General features: G+C 44.3%; 1 protein-coding gene across 16 annotated transcripts in view; it reads left to right on the top strand.

The window, feature by feature from the left end:
- RBM20 (RNA binding motif protein 20) overlaps positions 1–19,820 on the top strand; it is a 107,842-nt gene that overhangs the window by 76,775 nt on the left and 11,247 nt on the right. For 5 of the 16 annotated variants that reach the window (XM_075757933.1, XM_075757932.1, XM_075757946.1 and 2 more), the window contains exons 2-11: positions 2,632–3,820; positions 5,407–5,468; positions 5,625–5,716; positions 6,054–6,151; positions 10,468–10,611; positions 11,971–12,102; positions 13,941–14,020; positions 14,842–15,532; positions 17,403–17,501; positions 18,961–19,630. In XM_075757933.1, the coding sequence (XP_075614048.1) occupies positions 2,632–3,820; positions 5,407–5,468; positions 5,625–5,716; positions 6,054–6,151; positions 10,468–10,611; positions 11,971–12,102; positions 13,941–14,020; positions 14,842–15,532; positions 17,403–17,501; positions 18,961–19,630 (3,257 nt within the window). The remainder of the gene's footprint in view (positions 1–2,631; positions 3,821–5,406; positions 5,469–5,624; positions 5,717–6,053; positions 6,152–10,467; positions 10,612–11,970; positions 12,103–13,940; positions 14,021–14,841; positions 15,533–17,402; positions 17,502–18,960; positions 19,631–19,820) is intronic. The other 11 variants (XM_075757936.1, XM_075757948.1, XM_075757945.1 and 8 more) reach the window with 5 other exon arrangements.

The raw sequence follows: 19,820 nt of genomic DNA, 5'->3' as shown, positions 1-19,820 counted from the left end.
CGCCTCGGGCATGCCCAGCTGGGGGGTGCTCGGGCAGGGCACTGCTTGTGTTCTGGGGGGCTTCTGACAGACAGTGCTCCAAAGTTGGTCAAAATAGGAGGAGGCTGAGGGAACTCCAGGGCTTGCAGCAGGATCAAGTGAGATGGTTTCACTGGAGAAAGGGAGCCTGTGCCCACATCCAGCAGGTAGCCACCTGAGTTGGGAAGCGGCTGCAGCTGTTGGGATATGCATGCTGCTGCGCAGGCTTGCAGCACGGTGGAATTAGATTGCTGGGAACAGAAGTCATCTGAGGCTCCTGAGCCTGAAAACATCATATACTGGCTGCTGGCTTTTCTTTTTACTTTAAGACCTCCAGGCAGTTCTTATTTGCATGCTCTATAAAACTTTTCAAAAGAGTTTTACAGCTTCCTTAGCATACAAAAGATATAACCAGCTATAAAATGAAAAATTATCAGGACTGTGGCCAGTCCCACACAGCACATCATAAGCCAGAACACTCCAGATGCTGGTCACACAATACAGCCTGGCACAGGGTCATGCCACGTCCCCCAGCAGTGACAATGGTGTGCATGCCAGTGTGGGATCCTCTGCTCGCTGAACCCCTCACACCCCACAGGGGTCCTTGGTAGCTTTTATGGGTCCTCAGGATCTCCCAGGCTGGTGTTTCTGAGAGCCTCCATGTTGTTTTGACTGTACTTGCACCCTGACTCTCATCCATCATCAAATTTACAGCAAACTGCGCTGTAAGTGCAAGTCAGAGAGTAAGTGACAAAAACCACAGGGGAAAACAAAAGGCACCTCGGCTCTGAAGCGCACTGGTGTCAGCTTGTGCTGGCAGGGACTCTCATCATTACATAAGGATGCACTTATCCAAACGGCGTTTTGTATTTTGGGAGACAGATGTGCCTTGCAGTTGCTAGTGGAAGTTAAACATTAAATATGAAACCCATTCATTTTCTCTTAGTCATACTTTGGATTTAAGCAGATGTTTTCTTAATTTGTGGTTTTCAAATGTAGCATGCTGACAAGACATTTATCATTAACTACAACTTCATCCATGCAGTTTAACAAATTGGCCAGTTATTAACAGTGAGGGTTGTGTAGCAGTTGATGCATAGCTCCTGCTGCTTTGAAAGGCCTAAATTGAAACTCAATATATTTTTACAATATAAATTAATTGAGCTTTGGACCACATCCCTGTTATTCCAGTGCTCTCTGCTCTGATTTTCAGAATGAACAGCCATTTGTAATGTGTTGAGTGGCTGTGCTGTCTGGGAGCAGAGGCTCCTGGTGGTGGAAAAAGTGATGGCTAACATTTTTCTGGTAGGGGCATGAAAATGGCTGATGGTATCCAAGCGTAGGCAGCATGACATACGGAGGGAGCGTGGCTGCGGCACGATGTACGTTCATGTGGACCAGGCTGACTCTGCCATGGATGATGCAGGGAGGGATCCTGGAAGGGTGCGGGCAAGGCAGTAAAAGCGGGGTGGGTGCAGCTGCCTGGAAGCTTGTGCTACCTAATATTTTCCATTATAACATTTCTCTTGCTTTTAACTTTGCTAGACTTTACCCATTTTCATTTATTTTTTTCCTGGTTTATGTTTGCAGGGTTTGATGGGGCAGGGGGAGGAAGGGTTGGTGGTGGTGCTGTGAACTGGTGAGATGTCCCAGAGGTGCTTCCCAAAGCCAGGAACCACCATATGCCTGAAAATATCATCTCCTATTTTCCCAGCTCTGGAATTCAAGCAGGCAGTTTAGTCATCATTTATTCATCCCATGTACGAGATTTGAAGGAGAACACTCAATGCACCTCTAATTTCTAGAAAGTATAAAGACCTTGATTTTTACCAGCTGGCACTGCAGAAATTTTGCCTTACATTCCAGCTGAACTGGGAAAACTCTTCAGGACAGTTTGTTCGTAGTTGCTCCAGCTTCTGGCAAATCATTCACTTTTTTCCCCTCTATATTTGCAACTGCACAACAGGGAAATTATACACTTTGTTACAGAACAGGCTGCCATGCAGATTAATTAAATGAGAACTGTAAACAATTAAAATAAAGACATGTGGTGTATTTCATCTTGCTTTATGCAGCCAGATGTGCTAGGTGCAAAATGCCTACAGGGCTGGCTTTACAGTCCCATTTGATGTCCTTTTCCTCATATCCCCTGCTCTGGGAAAAGGGAGTAATGGTAGCATCACAAAATCAGTCAGGAGCAGCGATGTCTCAGCAGGGAAGCAGGAGGTTGCATAAAATGCAGAAAAGAGAGAAAAATCGTAGATTTGGGGCTTGTGTTGCCACTGTTCCTGGTCTGCATTAGAGGTATGAGTCCTAGGGGTGCTTAAAATGAGTTGATGGCCTGATCCAGAGGGATGCATTGGGGGTTTTAAAGAGAGATCTTTGGCATAGTTGTCTTCCTAGTAACTTTTTGATTGAAAGGGATGCAGCAGCAGATGTTGAAGGGAAGATGACAGGTTATGGTGACATCATCAATCACCACCTTGCTTTCCCTGGGTTTAGATAAGCTAAATCTCCAGAAGCGGCTGTGTATCCCATGCCAAGCTTTAGCGGGAAACAAGCACAGGTAGATGTCGTGTGAATTTGGCTAACCCAGATCCTGATCCTTTGCAGCGCTGCCAAGCTCCTGGAGAAGAGTCCATTCTCCGTCGGTGCCCCGACCCCCCTGCTCCCCTCGCCGGCGAGTCTGCAGCTGGCTCAACTCCAGGCACAGCTCACGCTCCACAGGCTGAAGTTGGCTCAGACCACCGTCACCAACAACCCAGCTGCTGCCACCGTTCTCAACCAGGTGCTCTCCAAAGTGGCCATGTCTCAGCCGCTCTTCAACCAACTGAGGCACCCGAGCGTGATGAACGCCCCGCAGGGCCACGCTGCAGGGCAGCCGCAGGGGCCTGGCATCACCGGCGCGAGGTTCCCCTCCAGCGGCATTGCCTTTCCCACCCAGAGCCCGGCCTTAGCCACGCCAGGGGGTGGCCTGGGGCCTGTCCAGGGCCAGACCCCCAACGCCATCGTCATGAGTCCCTTCGGAGGCGTCATGGCTCCCACCTCCAGCCAGCAACCTGTGGTGGTGGGTCTCAACAAGGCGGGTGCCTCCACCTCCACCGCCGCTGCTGCCATGGGAGGCTTTTACGAGTACAACAAGCAAAACGCCACCACTGCCACCCCTCAGGCGTACGCCTCGGAGGGGGACCAGCCCAGCCAGCATGGCTTCCTCGCCGGCGGGACCCACGCAGCCTCCTCGGCGGCAGGGCCACGTTATGAGAGTCACTTCGGGGCTCCCAGCCAGCTGCAGCACGAGGCGGCAGCAGCCTTTCCCAAGGAGGCCTATGGGGCAGTGGCACAGCATGGGGCAGTGCGGGCCTTCCCCAGCGACCCCCACACCGGCTCCCATCCGAAAGGAGATCCCGGCCCCGTCTTGCATGGCAGCGGTACAAGCAACCAGTGGGAAAACATCCCTAATTTCCCCAGCCAAAACAAGCCTGACCTTGTGCCCAGCGACAGCATGTGGCCGTCAGCAAGTCAGCAGCAGTATGAAATAAGAAACGAGCTCTACAACCCTGAAGAGCCGACACCTGACACAAAGTTCGGCGCAGCCGCCCCCCCCACCTTCAGCCGCCCCAACCACAGCAAGCAGAGCTTCGGCAGCCCTCGCATGAGGCAGAAGGAGGAGCGGAGCGGCGGCGCGCCTGACCTGCCTGCCCGCTCCCTGCCGCCACACCAGCTGGGCGACCTCCGCGGCGCGGCCCCCCTTCACTTCCCCCACATCTGCGCCCTGTGCGACAAGAAGATCTTCGATCTGAAGGTGAGTGTTTTTAATGTGCCATGGTCCAGACCCTTGAACGCGCTGCCTGATGATTGATCTGGCCACCAGCTCCTGCCAGCCCTTGCCGCCAGTGTCCATCACCACGGACGTGCCCTCTTGAGAGAAGCGGAAACAAAGGGCCATAATTTCACGTAGGGTGTCGTACATCCATTTCATGGCTATTACTGGGGTTTCAAGATCTGGTTTTGTTTCACATCTCACTGTGAAAGGCAGTGAGATTACAGCACTGGTGCACGAAACATGAGGTCTGGGCTGGGGTCACGGGCCCAAAGCGAGGGGAGGAGAAGCTTGAAGCCAATCTCCTGCTTCTCAAGCCAGTATGGTAACCACACGTCTGCGGTTTCATCTGCCTCTCCCTTTCTCTTTGCGTTTCTGATCCCAAAGGCTTCCCCCTAACAGTCTTGTGGAAGCAGCTTGCTTAAACAAACCAGTGCATTTTGATAAAATGATTTTAATAATTCCTCTGTTGGGATCTCTTCCTCCTTCTAGTATCTCTAAGGAAAATTTAGGACTCGTAGTCCCCAGCGACTTTCGCCTGGAAGCAAGAAGCTGCTCAGCATGTGTAGTGCAGACCACGCTCCCACTTCTCTGCTCATACTGCCAAGGGAGCTCCAAATCCAACCTCACCCTTGAGAAGAAGCTTCCTGCTTGCCCAGAAAGCCTGTGTGCTAGGGCGTGTTATATAGGTCGGGTCTGGTGAAGCCTCTGTGCCCCAAGCCGTACGTGGGTGCTGGCTGGCGTTGTTCTGGCCCCCTGGTGAGCCCAGCTCAACAAGTCCTCATGGCCTTTTCCATCACATCGCAGGACCAGCAGCTAATGGCAAAAGCATCTGTTTTCACACAGATGATAGTCTGACAAAAATGTTACAACAGCACGTATATAGCAAGGAAGATGGCCGGCAAATGAAACAGTACCTGATACTTACGCACCCCGGGGTTTTGAGATATTTGAATATATTTACTCTTTCATGTTTTCGTTTTACTCTTTGAGCAGCCACTTGCAAAAGAGTTTGCTGTGGTTACTGCAGCTACAGGACTGGTGTGAGGTATCCTCCGTCTAGGGCATGCTGAGCATTTCTTTTTTTCATTAAACATTTTAAAAGGGCAGGGAAAATGTCATTATGGTGAGTTTCAGTTGATCTGTTTGTTGGTGTTTAATACGCTGCCTCATTTGCATCATAGAAGTGTAAATAGCTACGTGTACTCTGACCAATTTTGCAAATCTGTTGAAAAGAATAAGCAGTGTCCTGGCTGCCCTGTGTGCTCAGCACCTTCGTTATGGACATCACAGGAGTTGAGGGTGCTCAGCTGAATTAATAGAAATATACTGGATTTAAAAGCTAATACAGACAAGCTCTCCTTTTGTAAAGTAACCAATAATTTAAGCTACAAATTACAGGTCAGTAAATGCATTGGTTGAAGGTGTGCTTGGCTCCAGCATCACACAGTTTGATCTTCAGCATCTCAGTATTGTTTTTCAACAAAGTAAATTGAGTGGAGAAGCAATCTTTTGTAAATTTGTCTCGGGATTTTTCCTATGCTCATCATCTCTTTGTTTCAATGTAGGACTGGGATCAGCACGTTAAGGGAAGTCTTCACATCCAAAAATGTATGGCTTTTTCAGATAAGTAAGTATTATTTTAGAGACACTCTCCCAACTGAATTTCTAGCAGACCATCCCTTACTTCAGTGCGTTTAGACCGGGAATTTACTGTCTAATAATTATGCTTCAATGTTTATGGCACATTATGCGTGCTCCTAAAGTTCTTTTCTTTCTTTTCCAGCACTGGTATCCGATGTGTGTTAAGCTCAGCAGATGGAACATTGCATTTATCGCCAAATAATGCAGCAGTTTTCAATCCGTCTAGTATTGAAGGTGAATTGTTGTATGTGCAATAGTTAAAACCACTTTCTTTTGAACTGAAAGGGAAGTCAATCTCTGGGGAAAAGTGGACATTTTAAATGAACTGTGATACAAGTTTCAAGGAAAACTTTTTAGAGGTTGTGCACAGAAAGGCTAAAAGCCAATACAGTGCCTTCAAAGTATGAATTTATTTTTCTTTCAGACAATGACTTGTCAACGAAACAGTGTATAACTTGGTGTAGAGACTGTGAAATTAATTATTATGTAAATGTGGTACTGCTTACTGGGCACACTAATGCGATTAATATGAGTCAAGATTTTCATTAAATGTGTGTAATCCATTATTTAGATTATCCACCAAATGTCGGCTCATCTTTTATCACTACGTCAGCAAGATCCTTTGGCCAGCCAGGTCCTACATTTTCTTCTCCTCCATCAGGGGTAAGAGTGAGTACCTAAGCAAACTGATCTCTGTGTAGAGATTCTTGTAGTAGCCACTTCTACTTACTGGTATTAAAACCATGAAGGCTTCCTGTTAGACAATAATCTGAATATTCAGTCTGTTATTTCAACTTCCCTGCAGCTCTTTTATGCTTTTGATTTTGGCCAAATCAGAACTTGATTGTAGTTTTTTTTCCAGTGCTAAATGTTGTTTGCTTGTTAGAGAGATTTGGGGAGGATGGTTTTGTGTGTATCTCATTGACATTTTTCCCCCATTTTCTGAGTCTTTTTGACCCAGGAAGGTCAGCTTCAGCTTGGAACAAAGATTTGGATTAGTTTTTACTGACTCTGAGTATCGATCTCAGCAAACAGCCTGCCATCTCTCCAGTTATTTATTTGCGATTGCTCTCTGCCTCTCCCATGCTGGGGTCCCTCTCCCAGGTAGCAATAATGGCAAAGACAGTGGCTGCAGCTTCACTAACCGTTGCTCACCTGAGGGTCCCAGATCAATTCATTATATTAGACTAGCTTTTTCTTAGTTTTAGTGTACTATTTATACCATCTGCTGCCACTGGTGGCCTTTCAGCAAGTTTGCTTTGGTGTACAGCCTTCCATGGTTTTGGTTTATTAGTGCTCCCCCCCACCCCATTCAACACAAGTCCTCACTTATATTGCTCTAATTGCACACTTGAATTCCTAGCCCAATAATCAAAAAATGCCAGAAAAAAAGGATAACATTAAAAGTGGTGCTTTTACACTGACAAAACAGAAAGATGGGGCGGGGGGGGCGGGGGGGGGGGGAGAAAAAGAAAAAAAGGCAAATAAAAGCAAATCATATACATAATGGAAATACAAAGTTGTTAGGGTTAAACTTAAGCTCAACATATATTGGAAAGCTACAATGAAAGCCAGAGACGTCAAAGACTCATGTTAGGGTGTTCATGGAATAGCAGCAGTAATCCAGGGGTTCATGTTTTCACCTTGTTAGCTTTTGTGTATATATCCCGATGTGGTCTCAGACTCTGGAAAGCCAGGCTGAGTTGCATCCCCATGCCTCTCCAGTTTAGGCATTGCTTATAGAAATGTCACCCAGATTTGTTTAATCCAACCAATTTTCTACTGTGCAGTTTTGCTGTGCCAGGGGTTATTTGAAGGGGTTTTAGCTTTTGTGTGCCACAGACACTGTGTGTGCAGGGGAGCAAAGAGCAGAGCTGCTCATGATGGCTGCCTCCAAGGTCAGAGGTGGAGTAGCAGCAGGCGTGGAGGAATGTTCCTTTTCATCATGTCTGTCAACCTCGCAACAAATGAAATTACTGCTAATGCCAGTATCATTTCTCCTTAGAATCTGTCACTATTTATCATTTAAGCAGCCTGCAGAAGTCCTCCTTCTGAATGACCTGAAATACTATGAGAGAGAAAAGAAACAAAAACTTTGATTTTCCTGGATGCAGTAAATCCTCTTTTTCTTCAGAAGCTCATTGGGTGGACAGGGAGCTATATTAGAGGTGTTAAGATTTAGTTTTCCAGCTGTCATTCACCCCACAACCCAGGTGGCTTATAATTTATTACACCTTTGCGCGGTAGTATTCACTTTCAGCTAAGCTGCTGCCATTTAACTGAGCAGTGGGAGATTACACTTGACCCTGCATGTAATCATAAACAAAGTGTTCGGATTTCTGGAAGAGCTTGCTCTGTGCTATCCATCTGCAAATAACTCTATCCCTCTTCAAAAGGCAAATGCAGTGCGAGAAGTTTTCACTCGGGCATGCAGAGCCATTAGTACTGGAGGGATGGGACTGTCAGTTTCTTATTATCTTTAGAAAAGATTCATGTGAAGCTCAAGAAAGGGATAAAGAATTTGAAAAGCAAGAAACAAAAAAAATTGGGAAAAAAAGCTGTCATTAAAAATAACCAAATTGGATTGGTGAAATAATATGGCAAATGGTATGAGGTGCATTTCATTGCTGTGCATCAAATTACTTCTGTAGTAGTTGTGCAACTGCATTGGTAAACCCCTGTAGACATTGGTTGCAAAGAAAGTTAACTTAGAGTCTTAATGAAAATTACACACAACAGCTCCTCTAACTTTCTGACTGTGGGTACGGAAAGTGTATATTCCTTTTCTGGCCGTGATTTACAGCTCTGTTTAATGAATGGATCCAATTTAACTTCAATCAGCTGACAAGATTATTGCTTGGTACAGCCCATCGACTTCTGGTATGAGTATGTGACCACTTCTTAATCATGAATTACAGCAGATTTATGGCGTAGCATTTTAATTTAAGCCATTGCCAATTGTAGGGAGGTGGTAACATCTTACAGGCATTTGATTTAATGTACTGCTGAATGTGTGTCAGAACACAGGCTCTGGAGCCTACGTAGGGAACAGCTCAGTCTTTCTAGTCCCATAAACTCTTAACATACTATCTCTTAACAGATCTAACAAAACGAACAGAAGGTGCCAGGTGTCCTGGGGTGTTCATATACTGGGACTGCGTTTGCTGTCAGAGAAGTTTCCTTTTCCTCTGCTTGCTGTACAGGAATTCAGCATGTAGATATTCTTCTGTTGTATGCTACATGCTGCCTTGCCAGATGCATGTAGCCATCACCTCCTTTTCTATTCAAGTGGAGTTGAGTTGCTTCATCTTTTTCAGGATCAGGTCTTTGTTATTTTTCTGCTAGAGAAAATATCTTAAATTCTGGACATTGGCACTTCTTTGACTTATCTTATGCATATGGGCAGGCTCTGAAAGATGCATACTAAATAGCAGACTGCTGTATAATACAGGGTCTTGCTGCAGCAAAAATACACAAATGGTTAAGTGGTGAAGCCTGGAGGGGAGGTAATGGGATGAAGGTGTAAATAAGATAACATTAGCTCTGTAACTTGTGAACTTGCTGACAAGCCAAACATTTGTGATGGCTCTGGTGAACTTGATCCCACAAGATTACATGATTTGCATCTTTCCTTGAATGGCACAATTTTAACTGAAGGTAGAGTTACTTCTTCAGTAAAATCCTAACAGCAAAGGTCGTAAACAGGGAAGTAGTCTGGGAAGACTTAATCCTGTGTAAGTGATGTTTTGCGTGTCACTAGCTGAGGTAAATTATGTTCTTCTCTGAATGTACCCTGGTGCCTTTTTGCACAAGGAGTGTAGAGCCTGCTTTCCACGTCAGGGAGATGGGCGGCCCTTTGGGAACTGCCCCAGCACTCCAAAATAGACTTCCACCCTTGGGAAGCGATTACCGCACTGGCAACTGTGTGCCTGTGCCAGCCCAGTTTGGAACCTCAGCCTCTCTGCATGGCCAGTGGTCACTTATGCCCCCAGGGGAAACGTCCTTCCTACTGCGTGTTGTTGCAATAGGAGGGGAAAGTAGTATGTTTTCCAACCTGAGGTACAGCTGGGGGTCCTCTCACAAGTTAAATGGGGTCGCTTTTAGCCCCGGCCCAGTCTGTTCCACCAGGGCAGAAGGAGAATTTAAATTCAGCCCCTGCTATCGTTAACACCTCTGTAGTCACCTAAACTGATTTCTAATGTCCATAAATTCAGAGGAACTGCAGTGAACATCAGTTTCAATTTCCAGGCACTACCAGCACCACATAAATGGGCGTTTATGGAATACTTGAAAATACTAATTTTTTGTGCATTGCCTGCAAATTATCTACTAAGGGCTTTTTACTCAGCAACAGCGCATGGTGCCTTTGTGTGCAGGGAAGGCACAGAGCCCCCAGCGGGACAGACATGCAGACGGGCTGGGGAAGGCTGTCTGACTTGGCAGGTAGCTGTAGGTGTTGTGCTGCCAAACCAGATGGGTACCAACCCCACAGGGAGCTCGTCAGGAGGGGCTGAGACCTCCCCATGGCAGAGGCACCCTCCATCTCCAAACATTGAGGGGCCTCCAAACTCTCACTGGTGCTGGGTGCAGTCCAGTGGCCTGGGCCCATAGCAGCCCAGCCATCTCCTCTGCTGTGACATGCCAGGGATGTGAAGCTCTGGAGTCCATAGGGTTTGAGGTTAGCTTTTGCAGCAATGTCATTAAACCTGCTTGAACGAGAGCATCTCTTCTAGAAATCCTTTCTGGACTTTGTAATGGCCAGGGATGGAAACTCCATTGCAAGCTGCACCGCAGTTAAATGTTTCCCTTCCCATTTGTATTTCTAAACCAGGATGTTAAAATACAAGGTTTTAAAGAAGGATGTTTGTCCTTAATAACAGGTACACAGAAAAGAATGTTTCATTTTTTGCAGAAATATAAGATCTTATCTAGTGGCTGGAATATCTAAGATAAAAACATCGTTTTGAGCTGTTTTTTTTCCCCAGTTTCCCCAGAGGAAATCCACGCTTGGTCGAGTTGTTCACATCTGCAACCTCCCCGAAGGAAGCTGCACAGAGAATGATGTCATTAACCTGGGCCTCCCGTTTGGGAAGGTCACCAACTATATCCTCATGAAATCCACTAATCAGGTACTGTGCATTTGGGGTCACCGGTATTGACATCTATTGACGTAAAGACATACTGACATAAAGACAGAGTCTTTGGGGGAAATCTCTTTTTTTAATAATAGAAACTTAAATATATGAAGCCTGCTTTTAAAGTACAAAAGAATAAAATTGGTGTTTGCAAAATAAGATGATGGCATAAACATGACCACTGCCTCATAGTTCTTGTTAAAAAAACCTCAGAAATCTCAATGAAGGGTTATAAAACTGTACTTTAATAATAATTTTTTAAAAAGTTAATAACTTGGTCGCCTTCTCCCAGCCATTTGTTAGGGTTACTTTCAGACTTCTCTGGTTCTGTTGGGAGGTTTTTATTGCTTTCTTACCCATACTCATAGAACTGAACTGAGCATTGACAGATGACTTGCACTCTACTCTGGTTTGGCTGTCCTACACTGTTCGTTGAACTGTTGTTACAGCAGAGACAGGTCCCGGCAATGGTGTAATTACAGTTACAGGCTGGTGGCAGAGCCCCAAGGCCATGGCTGCGCTGGGGGATCTGGCACACACATGCTCAAGGAAGGCGATGCCCTTGCAGGGGACACTGACACCTCACTCCCTTTTCATGTGTGCCGCATTGCAGTAGAGCTCTTCTTCAAGGTAGCTTAAGTCTACCAGTGGTGGTAGGCTGGGGAGACTAGAAAAATCTTCTGTCACATCCCTGCAGCAGACAGGACAGATGGATGTAGAATCCACACCACTGGGCAATGTTTGAGATTTGTAATGTTTTAAAATGCAGTCGTTACACAGCTGTGAGTATATTCCTTGACCAGGTAAACTGCACTCACATCAAATGCAATTTTCATGTAAATAAAAGTGCTAGTTAACATCGTTCAGGTTTTTAAAACTCCTTTTTTGGATTTGTTCTGGCTGCTCATGCTCTGATGTTCTGATTTTATCTGGATCCCTTGCAATTCTGCCAGACACAGCTGACAATCTTGGGAGCAGTGCATGGTGCAGTATTGCAGTTCTGCATCCTGTCAGCAGCTGACCATGGTGTAGAAGCACCAGTGAGGAAGCAAGGGAAAGGTGATGTTTTCATATATCGAGAAAGATTAGATTCCAGTCATTCAGTTTTTAACTAAACTGGCTTCTAAAGTTGCATATCGGCTTTAATAGCTGGGTTGAAACTGTTATTTGCAGTTAAAAGGAGTCTGAATGTTACTATTTCAGCTCCAGGGCTGGAAAGCTACCAAGGTCTGTACTATCAAAACATTTTGCATGGGAAGAATCCAAACAAAAATTATTGTGCTGCCTTTTCTCTCTTATACTTTGTATTTTTAATTATGTAGTAGATTTTAAAGCTCTCCCCATTTGTGCTAGGCCTTTCTGGAAATGGCTTACAGCGAAGCAGCACAAGCCATGGTGCAGTACTACAAAGAAAAACCTGCTATGATAAATGATGATAAGTTACTTATTAGGATGTCTAAAAGATACAAGGAATTGCAGCTGAAGGTAAGATAGTTATTCCTGATCAAATTTCCTGAGTTTCCATGGCATGTCCTGGAGAATACATCTAAAAATCTTTGCTGATTACTGGTTTCTAATTAATGCTTTAATATTAAGGAAAAAGAAATTAGGAAGGATAAATTAATGAATGTATGTTAAGAGCTGCTTGCTCTTGTTCTAAACCTTTACTCTTGGAAGAGATCCTATTTTCTCTACTCCTCTCATACCATTATCTCAAAAATCCTTTCTGAGCTTCCTTCTGAGTGGGCTCCCCACATTGCTTGGTCTAACAAAGTGGTTAAACACAACCATGTATAAAATACAACATGTCAGCAAAAACAAGATGGTCCTATCCTTTTAGTCAGGCATTAAGCCTGAAGCAATGTTTTTCACTGCTTGCATGCTTGAGCCATAGTACAATCTCTATACCAAGCAGTGATGGCAGGGCTAAACATCATACTGATTTCTTTTTTTCTTTCTTTCTTTCTTGTGAATGAACTAAATTAAAAAGCTAGATTGTTTGGGTTTTTTTACACAGAGTCAGAACAGAGCAATAGCATTTGGACTTTCTGTTGAGTGTGTGACACTTTTGATGTGATTCCAAAAATCAGTGCTCTTGAGAGCATATTTATGGAAGCTTATGTACTGCCATGTGTAATGCTAAGAGAGTATTTTTTTTTCATGGAGACTTGGACTGGAACTGGCAATGCAGAGCTGAAAAGCTGAACACAGCACAAAGCTATTTTATAAAATAACTCTGTAATGTTCCAAGTTAAGAGGTTAAGGGACCTTTTATGAGCCTTGAGGAAGAACAAGTAACTCAGATGGTTTGCTCTGACCTTCGGAAAGGTCTCTTTCTCTCCTGTACGTGTATAATAGTTTAAGGAGACTTATAAGGGGTTGCCAAAAGTCCATAAACCGGAGCAGTCTTTCTTAGTGTGGTACGGTGAGGTGTTCAGATGTAAGGTGGTGGAGACTGTGCATCTTAACACAGAGGTGGAACAGGAATTACCCAGGAGAGTGTGGGAGTTTGCCTAGATTTCAGGAAGATTTTCAGCATTTCCTATGGTAGTTTTTCAGGTCATGGAATTATTTTTCTCTGCACGAGCAAAAGCCCTTTCTCTTTGTTAAAAGCAAACAAATAATCAAAAGTGCAACATGGAAGGGGGCATGTGCATGAGCTATTTACCACTACAAACTGCTCTGAGTTCCTGCATGATTATGTTGCTCAGCTGTGCATGCTCCAAGTGTTTGACGAATTGCATGCACTCCAGCCTGGAGTAGTGCTTCTTTTGTAAATGATCTTGAATCTCGAGTAATTGACACTTCCTGTACGCATCTTTCTTGCACTTAGCTTTTCTGAAACTCTTGTGTCTAAACGTAGTCTTTTAGAGCTATACTCCAGAATGAGCTAAACTCTGAGATGAAGAGAAGGCAGTTCATTCCTAGAGGGCCAGAGAGAGGCTGCCATGCATATTTAATTCAGATATTAGAAAAATTGTCTGGTTTGTTTCCTCTTACATCCAATTCCTAGAAAATACTCTGTAGTGAATGTGTAACAGGAAAGGACAAGCTAGTTTTCAAAGCCTGTTACAGCAGCCAAGTATGAGGAGACAGTGCTACAACGTAATGGAGCAAATTTTCCATTTGTATCATTTTACTGCTTTGATCGTGTTATTGAGATACCAGCTGCAGAAAAGACTGTAACCACAACACTGAAACCAAATATTTCTCAGTAGTAATGTAATGGAATGATGCATGGGTGCTGTTTCTTGAAGGACAAATCACCTATATTAGCTTGAAGAGTAGTGCAGCATGCTAAATAATGCCTTTGTCTTATTTAGAAACCAGGTAAGAACGTGGCTGCTATCATCCAGGACATCCACTCGCAGAGGGAGAGGGACCTGCTGCGTGAAGTGGACAGGTAAAGTTTCTCCATAGTTTGGAATTGGGACCTGGATAAGTCTGTAAACCTGCAGGTAGAAAAAGCTTTATCTGTGTGCTTCCCACTCTTATCTCATTTGCTTTCTTAATTTGGATTTCACTTCCAATCACTGTAAAAATCCAAGTGGGTACAATAGTAAGTACAGGGCCTATACAATGAGATCAGATTGAAACGGTGCATGTTATGAAAATAGAACTCTTTCCTACTGATGACAATGGCTCAGAAACTACCCCTAGCATGTGAAGAACACACAAATGAAGCTGTTTCCCTCTCCTCCCCTTGAGTGAAAAGCATAAAGGCTGGGGGTGCTGCGAGACCTAGTAGGAAGGAGCCAGTTCGGGTTAAAATGTATTTGGGTATATTTCTGATCTGCTTGACTTCTGGACCTTCCAGGAAAAATGGAGAGGAATCACAGTCCTAAAACATCTCTGTTAAGCAGATGACCTTTGTCACTTTTGTCTCAGAGGTGCCCTAGATGTGTGAGTATTAAGGGTACAGACATTAGGGTCATTGTAAAGGTATTAACCTATTATAAGCTTTTAATGCTAAACCCCTGTGAGACACTTGTAAGAATGAATGAATATATTCTTGACATATCTGTGGGGATTTAGTTAAGCTCTGTGGGTATGACACTGCCTTTTCTCCTGTTCACTGTGTTTGCAGCTGTGCAGTGCATGTCTGTGAAAGGCCTGGGGTCTCAGGTTCGCAGGCACCAGGACAGTCCCCATGTGTTTCCAGTGTACAAGAACTTGGTAGACCACAGTGGGTCAGCCAGTTACAGCTGCCTTTTCCCTCTGCAGCAGGTATGGCACGGAGAGGCCCCGCTCTCGCAGCCCCATAAGCCGCTCCCTGTCGCCCCGATCCCACACTCCCAGCTTTACTTCCTGCAGTTCACCCCACAGCCCGATGGGGACCGGCAGGACCGACTGGGGAAATGGGAGAGAGTCATGGGATCAGTCCCCGTATTCTCGACGGGAAGAGGAAAGAGACAGCAGAGAATGGCGAGAGAACGGGGACGAGAAAAGGGACAGGACTGACATGTGGGTACACGAGAGGAAACATTATTCCCGACAGCTGGACAAGTTTGATTTGGATGAACGGATTGAAGGAGGCAGAGGGCACAGAGAAAAATATTTAAGGAGTGGTTCCCCTGGCTCCCTTCACCCTTTATCTGGCTACAAGAGCAGGGAAGATGACTATTACCGGAAAACCTCTAAGTCAAAATCTGACAAGTTTCAAAGGCAGCTGCAGGATTTACCTGGGAGATCTAAGAGAAAGGAAGAGGCAAAGTTAAGGGAACGCAGGCATTCTTACAGCGAGGACGCCACCAGGGAGGAGGCGGCTGAACAGAAGCATAGCAAAGCATCTGAGAGCTCCAGGCAAAAACAAAGTGATAAGAATAAGGTGAAGAAAGCTGAAAAAGACCAAGAGGAAGATGCTGATGCTGCTGAAGGCAGTGATGTGAAGGAAACCAAACCTTCTGAGAATGAGGTAAATAGAGATCTCAAACTGTATGTAAAAACGTGGTAAATGCTGAAGTAATATATTTTCTGAAATATAATTGTTGTAGGTGTGGTGCTGGTGACATGCAATGTTTTGCCATGATAAAATCAGGGAATGCAGTCCTAGAAGAGATCTTGGGAGGTCATCTTATCCATGTCTTTGCCTAGATCATGCAGATCCATTACACTGTTGAGGTGTTGGGTACATGGACATTGTCTTTCTGTGTCAAGCACAAAACCTCTGGGTAACCAGTGAGGGGAAGGGGACAGACAACTCGCAACAAAACCAGGTGACAATCTGCTGTTTGCATGCAGGTTATGTGTGCAGGGGCAAGTGCCCAACTGCTCTCTTTTCTAAGTCTGTGCAGGATACTCCACAGCTGCTCTCTCTGCATCCATCACATCCTCCCTGTCTGATGTGGATTATTTGGAAAATAAGTAGTATTTTACAAGGATGCACAATATTTGTAGGAAAGTACAGGGAACTGATTTTTATACTGCTAAAATGGGCAATGAACTTTTAATGAGGAACATTTTCTTTTTGGTCACCTCAGCAGAGCAATTGGTTTCTATTAATCGTATGTCCCTACCCTCAGCTGTGGCAGGGATAATTCACACCATTCCCTTCAATGTGCTAACAGGAATCTCTTCCCATGACACAGCCACTGCATCAGCTGACCTGTAAAATTGTGGGATCTGGAGAAATATTCCCAGTTGGTAAAGTGGCAGCATTTGTGAGTTTTGATTCTCTACTGGGAAAAAGCAGAGAGGGAACAGATGAAGACGCCTCATTCGCTCAGTCCCAGTACAACCCACGCTCATATTCCTACACTATGGGGACCTTGTTATTGGTTCTTGGCCACCTTGCCTCCCTGAATCTCCCCCAGTGATACACTGCCACCGTGCACCCCTGGGGATGCTGGCACAGGAGACTGCAGAGCTGCTTTGCTGACCAGGGGTCCATCTCTAGCTTGTGACTTTGCTGCCAGGGCCATCTTTGGTTGTTTTTAGTTGACCTTGCGTTCGTTACTCTCACGTGGGAGCAAAGTTGGTGGAAATCTCTAGATCTTGTAACTCAGCAAGTCTCTGTAGCAGCGCTACCTCATGCCATAGATATGTGTGTCCGTACCACCTTTTGTCATCTTTCTTCTTTGGCTGATATTTCACTGTGATGGATGGTTCCTTGGGAGGAGATGTCAGAGAGAAATATCAGACAGCATCCTAAATCACCGGTGTTGCACATGCCTCTGCATGTTTTTCAAATTATTTTAAAGTTGCTTCATTAAAGGCATACCTCTCCAGGGACTACTGCTAATAATTTATTTAAAAAGGAAGAAATAAGTTTGAATATTTTGAACTCACACTTTCACTTCACTCTTTTACCAAATGCCAGCTAGTACTACGGTTTTGTTCTCCCAAAGTATGAACTATGCAAGCAGTTGCATTCTCAACTGATCCTACAGCAATAAACAAAACAGTTGAGGTCTTTTGCAGTTTTAACACTGCTGCTCTCCTTACCATGTTTGAGCCAACATAACAGATGTGGGTAGAGAACAGAGGAGTGGAGGCTGGAAATTTTAACGAATTCGCATTCTCCCCCACCTGTCTTCTAGCCAATTCTATGATGTAAATTACATGTCTCTAATTTTGTTTAAATTTCTTTTTCTTAATTCTTATTTGTGTGGCTTTGCTAATAGTATCCAATTCTTGGGTCTTTTCCCACAGCCCAGTTGACTTGCATAAACTTTAGAAATAAAGAATGTGACCTTGTGGTGACTTTGTTTCCCTAAACCCAGAATAGAAACATAATAGAGCACCACTGTGTGTTGCTATACATGTATATGTTGTATTTATTTTAGCTTGGAAAAGAGGAGCAAGTTCCAGAGAAGAGCTCACCCTCAGCTAATAAACAAGGAAAAGAATCTGGAGAGATTCTGGAAAACACCAGAAAAGACAAGGTTGGTGACACGTTGTTGGTACAGCTTCCACAACAAAATGAGTGAAAACTCAAGTTTGGTAGCACATTTTCCCAGCTGAAATATTAAACCCCCACAGAAAGATATGTAAAGGGGTTGTAGAAGGGAGTAGCCTAAATTAACTTGCCTTATCTTGACCTCTGCTTTAAAGGATAGCTTTTCCTGAAGTCTCCAGAACTCTTTTTTTAGTTGCTCTTTGCCCATGTACATTGCTTCACATGCGTAGCCCTTGGCACTGGCAACTGTAAGGAACATATGCCCAAGTGAACTGCGTAACTTTGTGAACCGTGCCCAAAAATAGCAGATGTGGTCAGTTGGTGGAGAAGGAGGGGACTAATGATGAAAACTTTTCAGAACATTGGCCTTAGATGGACTATGGATAGTAGCCTCTTCTGATTGTTTCTGGTTTTAATTAAATAATGTCTTTACAGCACCCCTACTGCAGCATCGCAGTCGGGAACAGCAATGTCCTTGGAATTTCTCCAGCTTCATATCTGTAGGGTCATGGGTTGATGGTCAGATATGGAAGCTATTGATATCTGTTGCTGTAGAAAACTGATCTCCTGGCAAGAACAGTGTCAACTCCCAGAGTTTTCATGCTGTTTTAGGATTCTAGGAGGGGAAGTGTGGGAATGGCCAAACAGGAGAAGAATACAGATTATTAATAGATTATGTGTACATAATCAGTCTGAGAGATGAAATCTAAGCTGCAAGTGTGTCTTAAAAGTAACATATCTTATGATTCTAATACTTCTGAAGTCCAATATTAGTGTCTGAGCCCTGTAAGTCTATACCTGCACGTATGAGGTATTTCAGATTATGTACCTTGGAGTATAACTGTAAAACTGATTTTTCTTAAGGTCTAGGCCAATGTCTGCCAACACAGTCTCTGGCAAAGGGCTTTTGCTGGTGGAAGGAAATGACTACAAAAGGTAGCCAGGTTTTCTCAGTCACCATAGGAATTTAAAGGACCTTAGACTAGGTCTAAGGTGGAAAGCCACAGTGGCTAGACTGGTGGTCAGTGTATTCTCATTGTGCTGCCTATTTCCTGTCACACTGGGATGCAGGTTGAGGAAGGGCAGATGTTCGTTTCCTTGGGGATCACATAGTAGAGTCAGTTGTGTAACAAAGTATAAGAGGTTGTGCCTTGTTCTTACAGAAAAGTAAGGAGCAGGAGACTGGAGAGACTGTAATCCCCAAGGCAGTTACAGGATCTCCACAAAGTGAAGTTTATGTTATAATTAAAAAGAGATTGCTTGTCCTTGTGCATAAGGTTTAAAATCACAATACCAAAGCATATTGTTCTTTGAAACTAAAATACAAGAGGGGTTAGGCATGGCCAGATCAAAGTTCTTCCTGGTTACTGATGTTCAAAGCCCACTTTTTAACACTGGTGATCTATAATTGCTAATCTCTCAAATGTTTTACATTTTTGTGACAGGACCGAGAGTGGGAGAGTGGAAGTGAGATAGAAGGTGAGACCTGGTATCCTGCTAACATGGAGGAATTAGTGACAGTAGATGAAGTGGGAGAAGATGATTTAATTATGGAGCCAGATATAACTGAGCTTGAAGAAATAGTACCAGTTGATAAAAAAAATAAAACTGCTTCAGAAATGTGTCCCTGTATGTCAACCATGTTAGAACTGAAAAACGATCACAGCCACTTACCTAGGAGTGAAGACAAATTTGCCCATAAAGCTTTAGAAACAAACTTCAGATCAGCAAAGGTCAGTGTAGCTTCTAGTGGCTGTCAGGATGATGATGAGGATGATGATAATGATGATGCTGTAACTGAAGCATCAAGCCTAAATCTGGACCCTGAGCAGAAACCAGAGGAATTGCAAGAAGACCAATCATCTAAGGAGTCTGATCCCCAGCAGAAGGAAGGAAAAATTGATAAGAGCTCTGACACTTGCTTAGAGCCTGAAGATCACCATATACCTTCTGTTCATCTGAAAGAAGAGACTCTCCAGCTCCCTGATACATTTATAGATGATTACAAACAGATGGGATCACAAGGAGCTGAGAGCAGAGAAGTTATGGAAATGCTTGTTAAAAATGCTAGTGAAGAAACACGACGTGGAAGCCAAGAGTGTCCAGAGGCCAAGGGTAACTACTGTTTTTTTTCTTCTTTCCAGCCCACTGAGAGTCTTGCATGTTTTCTCTGACAGTAGACTGAAATTTATTGCTAACAAGAATAAATGTTGCTAATAGTATCAAGACTTGTCCTTGGAGCAGCTCAGTAAAAGAACCCCAGTGCCTTTCGCCAAGGTAAACCATTAGAGGCTCTTAGCTGAAT

Source organism: Balearica regulorum, chromosome 7, assembly GCF_011004875.1.
Source record: "Balearica regulorum gibbericeps isolate bBalReg1 chromosome 7, bBalReg1.pri, whole genome shotgun sequence".
In the NCBI taxonomy this organism is placed as follows: Eukaryota; Metazoa; Chordata; class Aves; order Gruiformes; family Gruidae; genus Balearica; species Balearica regulorum.
Note: the sequence above shows the minus strand (reverse complement) of the source record. Positions and strands in the feature narration are given on the sequence as shown.